Consider the following 14,161-nt stretch of genomic DNA (forward strand, 5'->3'; position numbering starts at 1 on the left):
GGAGGGCAGAGCAGAGCAGTGGGCGGCCCATCCCGGAATCCTGGAATGGTTTGGGTTGGAAGGGACCTTAAAGCCCATCCAGTTCCACCCCCTGCCATGGGCAGGGACACCTCCCACCGGAAGGTTCATGGAGGCAGAGCATGAACATTCCCTGGGCATGTGGAGTCGGGAATTCAAAGGATATCAAATCAACAAGATGCACTAATTAGGAAGTGGCTGACTGGGAGATCTCATGTAATCCCAGGGGGATCTCCATAGGGCCTGGAGATGCTGAGCACACCAGGATGGGGGAACTTGGGGTCCTCCTGGGAAGGCTGGTGGGGAGGTTCCATGGAAGGCTCGGGTGGATGACGAGGTTCAATGTGTAGGAGTGAAGGATTTAGGGAATGTTCACGGGCTGGGAGACTCCCTCCTGCAAAGCAAAGAATCCTGGATGGTTTGTCTTGCAGGAATTCCTCTAAACCCCTTTTTTTTAAGCGATTTTTCCCTTTTGGGATCTGTCAGATCCTGGGGCAGGGAGTCCCAGGTGTTAATTTTCGGAAGGAAAAGCTCTGCCTGGTGGTGTTTGTCATTCAACCTCTGCCAGGGGCAGAAGAGGGTGAAAGGAGGATGGGAACCTCCCAGAGTTCATCAGAATGTTCTTGTCTGCTGCTGTTGGCAATCGTGGACTAAAGGGAAAATGCCACCTGACCCAGCTGCAGGTCCAGGTGGGATCCCAGGAGTGCAGGAAGCCCCTCAGGGGACCCGGTACCTGGATCAAGGACCTTCACACAAGCCCCTGTTGCCTTGGCCTGGTGGATTTTGGGAGCTGAGCCGTGCTCAGAGCAGCCTGGATGTTCCAGCTCGGGGCCATTTACCCCAGGCAGGAAAGATAGAGACATCCTGCAGCTCCTGGGAGGATGAGATGGGATCCAGCACCGTGGGACTGCCCTGGGAGATGGTGGGCAGAGCCCTCGGACCCTGCCGGCCTCTGGAGTGGGGAGGAGCAGCCACAGGTAGGTTTGGGGGCCTGGATGTGGGAGTGGGGTCACACCAAGGACCGAGGGCTCTGCCAGCACCTAAATCCGTGCTCAGAGTGGGGCCAAACCCCCCCAGCTCTGGGGCTGCCCAGAGTCACTTGTCTGGCTCTGTGTCTCCAACCCCTTCAGCCCAGCTGTCCTCTGGACACCTCAAACCACCCCCCAGCCCGTGCAGAGGCTGCCAGAGCCCAGTTTTCATAGAATCCCATAATATCCTGAGCTGGAAGGGACCCACAGGGAACATCCAGTCCAACTCTGGCCCTGCCCAGGACACCCCAACAATCCCCCTCTGTCCCTCAGAGCGTTGTCCAAACCCTCCTGGAGCTCTGGCAGCCTTGGGGCTGTGCCCACTGCCCTGGGGAGCCTGGGCAGTGCCCAACCAGCCTCTGGGGGAAGAACCTTTCCCTAAAATCCACCCTGACCCTGCCCTGATACAGCTCCAGCCGTTCCCTGGGTGCTGTCCCTGGGGATGGTGCCGGGCGTGGCCCCGTCCATCCAAGGAACAATCCCTGTTACAAACCCTCCCCAGGAACATCCTCAGGCACCTCTGGAGAAGACCAAGTTGGGATGGTGCATCCATGGGGGCAAGACATGGTCCTACACCCCCACTGAGCCCCTGAGCTGACCCTGTGTCCCTGGGTAAGTGCAGGGAGCATTCCCTGAGCCCTGGGGTCGCTCCTTTGGGTTGTCCAGGCTCTTCTCCTCTCTGAGAGTTCCTCATTTTGACTGTGCTGTTTCTGCCCTGGGATTTCCCATCTCCAGCGTCTCAGGAATTGCCTGGCTCTTCCCACAGGTGGGATGGAGGCCAAGTGTGAGTCCAGCTGAGTTCTCCCCTCCAGAGATGCCCTGTGGGGTCTGCAGGAACCACGAGGAAGAAGAGCCAGCACAACGTGCTCAGACCCCGTAGATGCTCCTGCCCTCTCCAGTGGGACAGGAGCTCTGGAGGTCTCCAGGTCAGTCCCCTCCTCGAAGCTGGAGATCACCCAACAAGGTTTTCTTTCCTGCTGCATGTTTTCCAAAGCTGAATCCCAAACCCACAAGCAGGGAGGGGTTTTTTTTTCCTCCTCATTTTCTTCGAGTCAGGTGAGACAAACCCTTTTCAACAGATACTCCTGAGCATTTATTTCCTCCTGTCTCTGTCCCTTCTTGCCTTCACCTCGATTCACCTCTTAACCTCCTTCCTGGATGAGATTGGCTGAGGTTGCAGGGGAGTGGAGTTGTCAGGTGAGCCTGTCTCCAGCCCCTGGGATTTCTCTTCCATAAGGGAGCCAGGGAATGGAGCTGCCATGGGACACAGGAAGGATTTGGGGTTGGAAGACACCGGCATCAGGCTGGGGACTTGCTCTCTCCTCATGTCCCATGTACAGGACTGTCATCCAAAGCTGAAAGAGGGTAGATTTGGGTTGGATGTTGGGAAGAAATTCTTCCCTGTGAGGGTGGTGGGACACTGGAATGGATTTCCCAGAGAAGCTGTGGCTGCCCCATCCCTGGGAGTGTCCAAAGACACATTGGACAGGGCTTGGAGCAACCTGGGCTAGTGGAAGGTGTCCCTGCCCATGGCAGGGAGGGTGGAATTAGGTGGCTTTTAACATCCCTTCCAACCCAAACCATCCCGTGATTTCTTCTACCACGAGTCAAAAAAATCCTTCAGTGAGCTCGTTCCCACCTCTGGGAGCCAGGAAGGAGCAGGAAGGTGGACACTGGACCAGAAGGACCACCAAAGTTTTGCAGGAGTGAAGAGTTTAAAGCAGAGGTGGAGGGAGGAAGCAGATAAGACACAGCTGTCACCACTTGCCCGTGGAGCAGGTGAGGGAGGTTGGGAGAGCAGATAAATGTGGGAGAGGAGGAGATGGTGGAGGGATAACACGACCTGAGATAAGGATGGGTGAGATGAAGTAGGTAGGGAAGGGATTGCACCTCTCCTGGCAGGGAAGCCTGGATGAAATCCAAGAGGAATGAGCACAGAGCATTACGTACCCGGTAAGAAATGTGGGCACGGAGACACGGGAGGTGGAGCAACCGGATTTGGGATGAGAAACTGGGTCAGGCAGGGAGCAGCAGAGCAGAGCAGTTGGGGTGCCAAGAGAGGGCAAGGGTGGTCAAACAGCAAAGGTGAGGGTGGTGGCATTGTTGTGTGGTGGGGATGGAGCAAGGTGGGATTGCTTGGGGTCAGGGTGGGGTTGCTTTCCTGCCTTTTGCTCTTCCACTTCTCCACAGCATCATGGTTCAGACTGGAAGACACCCACAGAAAAGAGGAAAAGTGTCTTTGAGGTGAATATCCTAAATATTGCCCACTCTGAGGGATGAACCTTAGTGCTTTGTGTAGGGCATCTGATCCCCAGGTGGGGCTGGGCTTCGTTTTCTTGTCCCCAGCTCCATCCTTCACATCCCTGGGTGGGACTGGGCTCCATCTTCTAATCCCCAGCTCCATCCTACACTTCCCCAAGTGGAGCTGGGCTTCATCTTCATGTCCCCAGCTCCATCCTTCACATCTCCAAGTGAGACTGGTCTCCATCTTCTTATCCCCAGCTCCATCCTTCACATCCCCAGGTGGGGCTGGGCTCCATCTTCTTATCCCCAGCTCCATCCTTCACTTCCCCAGATAGGACTGGGCTCCATTTTCATGCCCCCAGCTCCATCCTTCACATCCCCAGGTGGGACTGGGCTCCATCTTCTTATCCCCAGCTCTATCCTTCACGTCCCCAAGTGGGGCTGGGCTTCATCTTGTCCCCAGCTCCATCCTTCACATCCCCAAGTGGGACTGAGCTCCATCTTCTTATCCCCAGCTCCATCCTTCACATCCCCATGTGGGACTGGGCTCCATCTTCATATCCCCAGCTCCATCCTTCACATCCCCAGGTGGGGCAGCCCCTCCACCTCCCCTCCCCTCCACGGTTCCAAGCCCCACGTGGCTCCGCGGCCCCGCTAATTCCATTCCCCCGGGGGGCCGTAATTGGATGAGGGCTCGGGAGAGCCATGGATCAAAGGCAGGCTCCCATCCATATCTGCCTGGCCCCCGATGTGATTAGCAGGGGCAGCACATCCATCACGGGCTGCCCCTCCCTGACCCAGCGCCGGGGCCGGGCAGGTAGAGCGCCGGGGAAATCGGATTTGCTCACGGAAAGGTTAAGCGAGGCTGGGGATGAAAAATGATCCCGCTGCCGCGTCTGCTCGGCAGCCATTCATCTCCCGGGATGGAGGGGCTGCCCGGGCTGGCTCTGAGAGATGATCACTCAACGTCAGGGGGATGTGTGAAGTGTTAAAGACCCCCCGGCGGGGCACGGGGCGCTCGTTTGTATTCATTAGTCGGGCGGCTGCAGATGTCGGCGGCTCTTTGAGGGGGCACAGACGCACGAGTTTGCTGCCCAGGTCCTCTCTTGCAGGCCTTGGTGAGGTGCTGGGGTGGGATTTCTCCTCCCTTGGTGGCCCCTGGCACTTGTTGCTCTCCCGTGATCCTGCTTCTCCTCCATCCACAGTCCTGGTGACACCGTCCTCTTCTCCCAGGATCCAGCAGCAGGACAAGAGGGCTGGGTCTTCAGCTGTGCCAGGGGAGGTTTAGGTTGGGTATTAGGAAGGAATTCTTTCCAGAGAGAGTGCCCAGCCATTGGAATGGGCTGCCCAGGGAAGGGGTGGATTCTCCATCCCTGGAGGTGTTTAAGGACAGACTGGATGTGGCATCAGTGCCATGGGCTGGGAACCACAGCGGGGTTGGATCAAGGGTTGGACTTGATGATCTCAGAGGTCTTTTCCAACCCAGCTGATTCTGTGGCACCTGGAAAGAACCTGAACTTCTCCTTTCCCTCTTGTCCCTTTTTTTAGGATTGAGCTGTTCTGGACTGTGCAGAGCACAGGGGATGCTCCAGCCCCATCCGACCACTATCTGGTAATTTTTCTCCACCAAAGTCCTGGCTAGAGGCAGCACTTGGCTCCTTCTCCTCTCCAAATATTCAGCACCCACCTTCCCCTCTGCCTCACCCCCCTCTTTTGCCAAAGCCACGGGTTTTCCAGGGCTGAGCCTGCCGAGTGACTGCATCTTTAGGTATGTTTTTGTTCCCACCTTGTCCAAGAAAGGATGGGCAGCAGTCTCCAAGCTGTCCTGTTTGGACAGGTCTTCCCTCCTCTCCTGCCTTTTGCTCTTCCACTTCTCCACAGCGTTGTGGTTCAACCTGGAAAAACCCACAGGAAAGGGGAAAAGCGTCTTTGAGGTGAACATCCTTAATATTGCCCACTCTGAGGGGTGGACCCTCTGCCAGGCCACCTGGAAGTGGCTCCAGCAGTGCCTGCTCTTCCCTCAGCATTCCCAATCCCACCTGAAGCCCCAACTTCTCCTCCTTGCAGCACAACCTCGAGGCTTTTTGGGGCAGTCAGATTTGCTGTCTAAGGGAGAGATCACTGGGAACCTCATATTTATTGTCCAAATCTGCTTTTGGTGGGTACTGGACACACACCAACAGGCTGGGAAGAGGAAAACCTTGGCTGATGTTCCCCAGGAGTTGAGATGTGAGTGTAACTTTATCCTGCTGGGTCCTTTCCTGCCCGTGGCTGCCCTCAGCTCCATGGGAACATGAGGCAGCAGAAAGCTGGGAGAAGAACCTGGAGCAGCTGCCAGGGTGCCCCTGGATTGGGTTCTTTTGAAACTGTGGCTATTGGAGGTGGGAATTCCTGGTTTTCCCATTGAGCACTTGCTCCTGGCCTTGGCATCGGAGCTTGGGCTCTGAAGCACCTCCAGGACCTCTTCCCAGGTACAGATGGGGATGTGTCCACTTATATCCATCTACTCTAAGGGCAGGAAATAAGGTAGGGGGTGGAAAAATGATATTTCACATCAGCTGGAGTTGGAGCAGAGTGTGGTGGAGCAGCCTCGGGTCCTGAGCTCATCATTCACTGCCTGCCTGATGCTCAACCCCATCCCATGGTGGTCTGTCATGTCCTGCTGGGAGATATCCTGCTCCAAGGGATCTTCCTCCCTCACTCTGGAAAGGCAGTTGTTTGGAAGATATAAAACTGGGCTTGGGGAATCAACTTCCTTGGTGGGATTAGTTGGGAATGTTGTTGCTTGTGGGATAAACGTGCTCAGCTCGGGGCTGGTGAGATGGTCAAAGTACCCGGTGGGAGGGTTTGGATCCCTTTGGATACTTCATGGATACACTGACTGGGAGTGTTTGGCTCATCTCAGAGCAGGAAGGAGGGATCCCAACAGCATTCCCAGGCAGGAGGCTGCAGGAGCTCAGCTGGGCTGTGGGGGAGCTGTTGGAAGCACAGGGTATTCCCAGCTGGAAGGGCGAGTGCAGGCAGCCAAGGGTGACACACCTGCAGCCTGTGTTTTTCATGGAACTATGGAATGGTTTGGGTTGGAAGGGACCTTAAAGCTCCTCTCATTCCACCCCCTGCCATGGGCAGGGACACCTTCCACCAGCCCAGGTTGCTCCAGGCCCTGTCCAGCCTGGCCTTTGTCACTAAGGACCTGCTCAGAAGTCCCCCAGAGCTGGGATGAAGTGTGGAGCAATCCCTTGGAGTGCAGCAGTGATGGCTCAGGATGCCCTTTGTTCCCCCAGGATCCACCAGCTTCCCATGGAGTGATGGCTCCAGCCCTGCAGAGAGTTTGATTTCCCACCCTCCTGAGCTGTTCCATCTCACCGGCGGATCCAGGAGGAATCACAGGATGGCTGAGGCTGGAAAAGACCTCTGAGATCATGGAATCCAACCTCTGACCCATCCCCACCTTGTCCCCCAGCCCAGAGCACTGAGTGCCACATCCAGTCCTTCCTGGGACACCTCCAGGGGTGGGGACTCCAAACCTCCCTGGACAGGGGTTCAGGGAATGAGCACACACACGTCACCCATTCCCGGGATTCCTTGGGAGAAGACACCGCCACTGCCAGTTGGTGGGAGGGCTGCAGATCCAGCTCATCCCCAAGGTCAGACTGCATCCACATAACCTCCAAGGTCATCTCCTGGACGTCTTGGCATCAAAACTCTCTCCTCCATGGAAAATCCCCAAGAACCAGCAGCCCTGGGCGTGATCCTGCCCATTCAGACCCCGGGAGCGGTGAAGCTGCAGCTTTTCCTGCCTGGCTCCCGACGTTCCCTGACTCCAGGAGAGGTCTGTGAGCTCCTGTGGTGGCATGTGGGGGTAGATAACATCTCCCTGGGGTTTGGCTCCGAGGTGCTGCAAGTGCAGGAGGGCTGGGACGGGATGATCTTTAAGGTCCCCTCCGACCCAAACCGCTCCGTGATTCACCCCGTGCTGGTTCCATGGAAAACCCAGCCCGGCGTTGGACACTGAGCATGGAATGTGTCAGGACTGGCCTTTTTGGGGTTACCAGGGCAAGGTTTCCCCACCACTCACTCCAAGCTGAAGAGCAAAGCCTGGGTCCTGCCCTGATTTCACACCTGCTCGGATCCCCTCGAGCCTCTGGGGTGCTTTCCTGGGGTAGGGCTGGAGCAAAAGCCCTGGGGCTGTGTCTGTCCCGGCCAATTAACCAGCTCTGGGGTTCAGACACTAATTATCCTCACTGCTGAGTTATTAACACTCGCCCAGGTGATTCTCTGGACTGTTCCTGGCCTTGGAGCCTTCCCAGGAGGTGTGGGGGGGGATGTGGCCCCCCAGTTCTGGCAGGTAGGGGAGGCCAGTTCCACGGGGGAAGTCCTGCCCTTGCCAGGTGTCCTCAGGATGGTTCCAGCTGTGACATCAGGGCCCACCAGGCTCTGGTTTAACACACCAGCTCAAGCCTCCACAGCCTGGATCAGGACTAAGATGCAGCCACGAACACCTAAGGGATGGTAATTAATCCTAATTGCAAACATTCCGATTAATTTGCGGGAGCATCACTTATAATTTCGTTCTTTTTTTTCCTTCCCAGAACGCTCGTTTTTGCTGATCCAGGCCCTGCCTGCAGCAGCTGGTGCTGTCACCAGGGAAGGCTCAGTTCCTGGCAGCAGAGATGAGGGGAATCCCACACTTTTCCAGCAGCTGGTGAGGCCCAGACAGCTCCTGGGAAGAGAGAGGGGAAAGGGGGGCTTGGAGCAACTTGGTCTCTGGGAAGGTGGTTGGAACTGGGTGGGCTGTAAGGTCCCAAAGCATTCCAGGATTCTCTGAGTGGTCCCTTCCAGCATTCCAGGATTCTGTGGGAGGTCCCTTCCAGCATTCCAGGATTCTCTGAGTGGTCCCTTCCAGCATTCCAGGATTCTCTGAGAGGTCCCTTCCAGCATTCCTGGATTCTCTGAGAGGTCCCTTCCAGCATTCCTGGATTCTCTGAGAGGTCCCTTCCAGCATTCCTGGATTCTCTGAGAGGTCCCTTCCAGCATTCCTGGATTCTCTGAGAGGTCCCTTCCAGCATTCCTGGATTCTCTGAGAGGTCCCTTCCAGCATTCCTGGATTTTGTGAGAGGTCCCTTCCAACCCAAAGCATTCTGGGATTCTGTGAAAACTCCTTCTCCCCAAAACTGGGACCCACCAGTGCTGTGGATCAACTGGCAATGGAGAAATGTCCATCCCCATCCCCTCCTGCTCCTCCTCTCCCCACACAAGGCACCTCATAACCTCATAAATAATATATATTTAATATATAACATATAAAATACAATAAATACCCACATAGCCCCCTCCCCCCTACACTTCCCTGGCACTCCTGATCCTCCTGTCTGCCGGGAGAGCGGGATGGGCAGGAGGGATTTGCATGCTGGAATTCCAACCAGGAAGTTCCCCGGCGCAGAGGGGACCGACTCCTTCCTTGCCTTTTGGCTTCTCTTAGAAGTATCTTCGTTTTTCCAGTCACCCAGTGGACAATCTTCTCCCTCTTTTTCCTCCCCAGGGACTACTAGAAAGCGGGAGAATGTGACCTGGGACACCCGTGACCCCGGAGTCACCCCCACCACGTTCCCGTGGGGATCAGCCGATGACTAAAGGTACGTTTTTTTGGGCTTCCTGGGACACACCCAGTTGCTTGGCTCCCTCCTAAATATTATTTCCCAGCCTCTCTCCACACCCTCCCGGGGAAGTTGCACCCAAGGGAAGCTTGGAGATGCTACACCCAGGGGAGAGCAGACGCTCGGGGAAACCGTTCTCCTGGGAAAGGGATGGAAGGGGGAAGGTGGGATCTGGTTTTCCTCTCTTGTCTTGGTGCTGCTGAGACCTCTGAGCCCAAATCTGGGGGATGCAGAGCTGGGAGGACACAAACTGGTTGGAGGCAGTGCTGCTAAAGAGAGCAGGGGGCTTGGAATGGTGGCCAAGGAAGGAAGATCAGAAGGTTTGCAGTTGTTTCAGAGTCAGGAAAACATTTTAGGACCCCCTACGAGTCCATCCCAGGCTTCTGCAGGCAGGAAGGGAATGAACTGTTCTCCTTGTTCACCAGGAGGTGATTGGCTTAACTTCAGCATCTCTGGAACTGATTCCAGAAGATGGTGAGGGCAGGGGGTTGTTTTGGGAGGCAGGGAGGCAGTGGCTCCATCCGTGGAGGTTTGGGAAGAGGAAGGGTTGGGCTGGAGCAGATGCTGCTGCACAGGGAGCCCTCACAGGTCAGGAACGGGCTGAATTCCAGGCCGGAAAAACGCACCTGGAGAGGTTTTGAGTCATGCTCAGTGCAGGGAGGAGACAGCTCAGGTCCCCCTAGTTTTGGGGTCAGGAGCTGGTGGGAGTTGCTGCTTGGTGGGAAATAAGGATACAAACTGAACTGTGGGAACAACCCAGTAACAGAGGGGTTTAAACCCCGATTTCAGGATTTTCTGTCTCGTTTGTTCCAACCCAGCTCTTCCCAATAACCCCGTGGCTGAGTCAGCTGGAAGGGGCCTCTCAGAGCAGCTCTGCTGCTGCAGCCACAGTAGCATCATTCCCACCTCTTCCCTGGAGTCTCCACCGCCAGGCAGGTTTTTTTCCTCCCACAAAACGAGGAGCTAAGCAGTTTTCTGCACTGCTCCTGAAACCTGAGGCTCCCTGGAGGAGATCCTTTGAGGTCCTTCCAGCCTTATCACGGGGATATAAATGAGTCTGTCCCCAGTAACTGGGTTCCAGCTGGACTCTGGCCAGGATTCAGCTCCCAGATTTTCACACCTAAATGTAGAGGTGGAGTTCAGAGGCCAGTGCCAGTTGTTGTCCAAGGAAGGTGCAATTCTCCCAGAAATACAATCATGGGACAACTTGGATACCCTGAGCACCTCAAAGACCACTTTGTACCTCTGTGTGGGCAGCTGGGACTTGCCTGAAAGATCCAGTCTGTGCATGGAGAGGGATCAGCTGGCCAGGGGTAGGTTGGCAGGAGCTGAAGGCCTCCACAGACCAGGGAATATCCCAGGAGGTAAAACAGGAAGGAAGAACTTCCTGGCTGGAGAGGGACTTCTCACAAGGGCTTGTAGTGACAGGGCAAGAGGGAATGGCTTCCCAGTGCCAGAGGGCAGGGATACATGGGATATTGGGAAGGAATTCCTGGCTGGGGAGGCCTTGGCACAGGTTGGCCAGAGAAGCTGTGGCTGCCCTTGGATCCCTGAAAGTGTCCAAGGCTGGGTTGGAGCAACCTGGGCTAGTGGAAGGTGTCCCTGCCCATGGCAGGGGGTGGCACTGGATGAGCTTTAAGGTCCCTTCCAACCCAAAGCATTCCATGAATGTGCTCTTCTCCTGGCAGTGCCCGTGGCTTTGCCCACCCATAAATCAACACCTCAGAGCACTTCGATTTCCTGAGAAAGGTGCAGCCTCACTGGCACAGAGATCACAGAGTCATTTGGGTTGGGAAAGACCTCTGAGATTGAGTCCAACCTCTGCCCCATCCCCTCCTTGTCCCCCAGCCCAGAGCACCGAGTGCCACATCCAGTCCTTCCTGGGACACCTCCAGGGGTGGGGACTCCAAACCTCCCTGGGCAGCCCCTGCCAACATCTGACCTCCCTTTATGTGAAGAATTCCTTCCTGATGTCCAACCTAAACCTCTCCTGGTGCAGCTCAAGGCCGTGTCCTCCTGTTGCCTGGGAGCAGAGCCTGACCCTCACATGTGGGGAGGTTCTGGGGCTGAAGGTCAGGTGTGGTCAGGTCCTGGCTCTTTGTGTGCTGTCAGCAAAGCAAATGCCTTGTTCAAACACGCTCCTCCATGGGCAAACAGGGAAAGGAGAGCAACAGGATCGTGGTTGGGGCTTGGAGTGGGGAGTGCTGGGCCCTGGAAGAGCTGGGAGGGAGCAAGAGGAAAGCCCTTGGGTGGTTTGGGGTGGCCTTGGCAGGGCTGGGTCAGTGGTTGGACGTGATCTAAGAGGTCTTTGCCACCTAAATGATTTTATGATTCTGTTCCTGGAGTGGTGGCCTGGAAGCAGCCACGAATCCTTGTGTCTCCATCTGTCATCTCCCCCTTCCTTGTGTCCCACACGGTTGCAAAACTCTTTGTTTCCATGAATCATGGAACATCCTGAGCTGGAAGGGACCCACAAGGACCATCCAGTCCAACTCCTGACCCTGCACAGACACCCCAACAATCCCACCCTGTCCAAACCCTCCTGGAGCTCTGGCAGCCTTGGGGCTGTGCCCAACCAGCCCTGGGGGAAGAACCTTTCCCTAATATCCACCCTAACCCTGCCCTGGCACAGCTCCAGGCCATGAGAAGTGTGTGGTGTGTCCTCATGTTCTGCAGGACTTGGTGAAGCAGAGCTGCTCCAGCCAGCTCTGATCACGAGGGGCAGAGGGGAAAAGGAGTTTGTTTGCTCTGACCCATTTCTCAGGCCCTGAGAAAGGGCTTTGGGTAGAAGGAGCATTTTCTGGAGTTATCTTCTGTGAATTGGACACTTTTTCAGGCTTGTGGACTTTCCTGTGGTTCCAGAGTCCTGGCCAAGGATGACTGAATGTTAATTGACAATGTCAGGTGGGCAATTAGGCAAAAAAGGTGGTTGTGAGGGCAGTGGGGTGGGAAGGGCTGAACTGGTGTGGTTGTTAACCCCATAAACCAGAGAAAATAGGGGCAGTGACCTCCTGTGAAGCAGAGACCTGTGGTGGGAGCATCACTGCTCCCCATCCCCTTTAGTGTCACCACTTACCTGCTGGACTCCTCCCCAAATTAGGATTAGGACCCCCCCCCAAAATGAAAGCAAGGGAGAAAAATGCTCCCCAAAATGATAAGAAGAAATAAAACCCAATCCCTTCACTGCTCTTGGGAAGTTGGTGCCATGAGGACCCTAAATGCTGCTTTCTCCTGTAGCTGTGGGTGAGGGATTAATCCCACCCACCTTTAGATCCCTGGGATCTTTCCGGAGCTGGAGGACAAGGGTTGACCTTCCCACCTGGGATTTCCTGGTCTGATTTTCAGTGGGGTGAGATGATTGTACCTCTGATTAGAGAGGAAGCCTGAGCAGATGCCCTTGGCTGAGATTTCTGTGTCCAACCAGAAGAAACACCTGGGATGTGAATCCTGGTGTCTTCCCAGAGAGTGTTTGTGCTCAACCAGGGAGAATTCCAGTCTCCTCTCGCTATTCCCACCCCAGAGTGTGTCAACCATGTTCCTCCCCACCCCTTGTCCATTTTATTTTGTGAAGTGGGGCTGTGCCAGGCCACGAGGCACTTCCAGGCAGAGAGTCATCCCATCCTAAGACATAGAATCCCTAAGATTAGAAAAGACCTCCAAGTTTGCCAAGTCCAACCTTTGACCGAACATCTTGGACACTTCCATGGACAAATCCTGTCCCCCTGAAATCCCAGTCCTGGGAGGAGATGCCTCCAGCTCTGGAAGCATCAGGGGACCTCGGGGAGTGACCCTGGAGCAGATACCTTGTTTGGGGACAGATCCAAGTGAGTAGGATGGACCGTGTCCCTTCTCAACAGTGGGGTCCCAGTGTCACCTTTCCATTGGGATTCCTCCAGCTCATGGAAGATGTTGTCCTGTGGGCTCCCTCCCATTCTAGGGGACAGCATTTAGATGCCAAGGATTGCTCTGATAAGCCCCTGGAAGAATGTTCAGAGAGCTGCTGATGGGTTTCAGAAGGAATTTGGAACCCAAACCCAAGGTCTCTGGTCATTCCATGAGTACTTGTCTCCCAGGAACATCCTTTATGGGAAGAGGCAGGAGAGTGTCCATTGGTGACTGTGGGACATCCCAGAGGACAACAGGAGATGGATCTGTTCCTTCAGCATCCCAGCAAGGTTTGCAGAGGGTTTTGACTGAGGGGGGGTTATTCCTTGTGCTCAGGAAGGAAATTTGGAGCAGGACAGGGAGGGAGAAGTTCCTCTCCCAAAATTCTCCCCCTTATAAACAGCTGATGTGAGTTGGGAATATGGAGACTGGATGGGAGGGCTGAGCTTTTAGGCCAGAGCTCATCCCTTGATGATGTTCCAGACTGGTATCACCCTTTGCATCTTCTGCAGGTCACTTTTGAAAGTCACATTCCGGGAAATAATTTTTGATTTGGGGCTCAGGATTCTTTTTATTTGGGGTTGGGGGATCCTGGGGCAGCAGTGAGAGCTGAGAGCTCACCCCACCCAACCTGCTCCTCAGGACGAGGAGTGGTGGCTTTAAACTGAAACAGAGGAGGTTTAGGTTGGATTTGGGATGAAATTCTCCCCTGGGAGGGTGGTGAGGCACTGGCACAAGTTTCCCAGGCAAGCTGTGGCTGCCCCATCCCTGGAAGTGTCCGAGGCCAACCTGGGCTAGTGGAATGTGTCCCTGCCTGTGCCAGGGGTGGGGCTGGATGAGCTTTAAAGTCCCTTTAGAGGGTGGTGAGGCCCTGGCACAGGTTGCCCTGTAGTTCTCCCTCCCTGATGGGCGTTTCACAGCATTAATTCCCTTTTCCCTTGACTACCCCACTGTCCCCCCAGAGCTCAGCCTGGCCAAGGAGCAGAGCCAAGGGGAGGAACCCCCCAAAATGCCCTTTTCCCTCTGCTGGGGGCAGGTTGGGAGCGGGTTAGGGATGGTTGGATGTGCGGGCAGGGCCTCGGGGAAAGGAACGGGAGCTTTTTTTTTTTTTCTCCCGCCGACATGGGGATCAGAGGGGCTGCCCAGAGCCCTAATGAAGATAAATGGACCCCCCCCCTCCTTCTCCTGCAGCTTTTATTGATGGGCTGTGGGGTGAAAGGCGAGCGCCGGAATGTTCATTTCAGGAGCCGTCACGAGGGTTCCGCGCAGGGGAAGGTGTAAGAAAAAGCGCCTTGTGCTTGAAAGTTCCTCCAAGATGAGGCTTTACAA

The 14,161-nt window shown here is 55.4% G+C and overlaps 1 protein-coding gene across 1 annotated transcript; it reads left to right on the plus strand.

Moving 5' to 3' along the window:
• On the plus strand, positions 1-8,903 carry LOC127475961 (uncharacterized). Its single transcript, XM_051798233.1, has 4 exons — positions 1-1,972; positions 6,575-7,122; positions 7,883-7,995; positions 8,833-8,903. The coding sequence occupies exon 1, from the start codon at positions 434-436 to the stop codon at positions 1,637-1,639; it is 1,206 nt and encodes a 401-aa protein (XP_051654193.1). The 5' UTR covers positions 1-433; the 3' UTR covers positions 1,640-1,972; positions 6,575-7,122; positions 7,883-7,995; positions 8,833-8,903.
• The last annotated feature ends 5,258 nt before the right edge of the window (positions 8,904-14,161 follow it).

The sequence above is a fragment of the Manacus candei genome, unplaced genomic scaffold (genome assembly GCF_025592945.1).
Source record: "Manacus candei isolate 608988 ecotype Guabito, Panama unplaced genomic scaffold, ASM2559294v1 h1tg000048l, whole genome shotgun sequence".
Taxonomy (NCBI): domain Eukaryota; kingdom Metazoa; phylum Chordata; class Aves; order Passeriformes; family Pipridae; genus Manacus; species Manacus candei.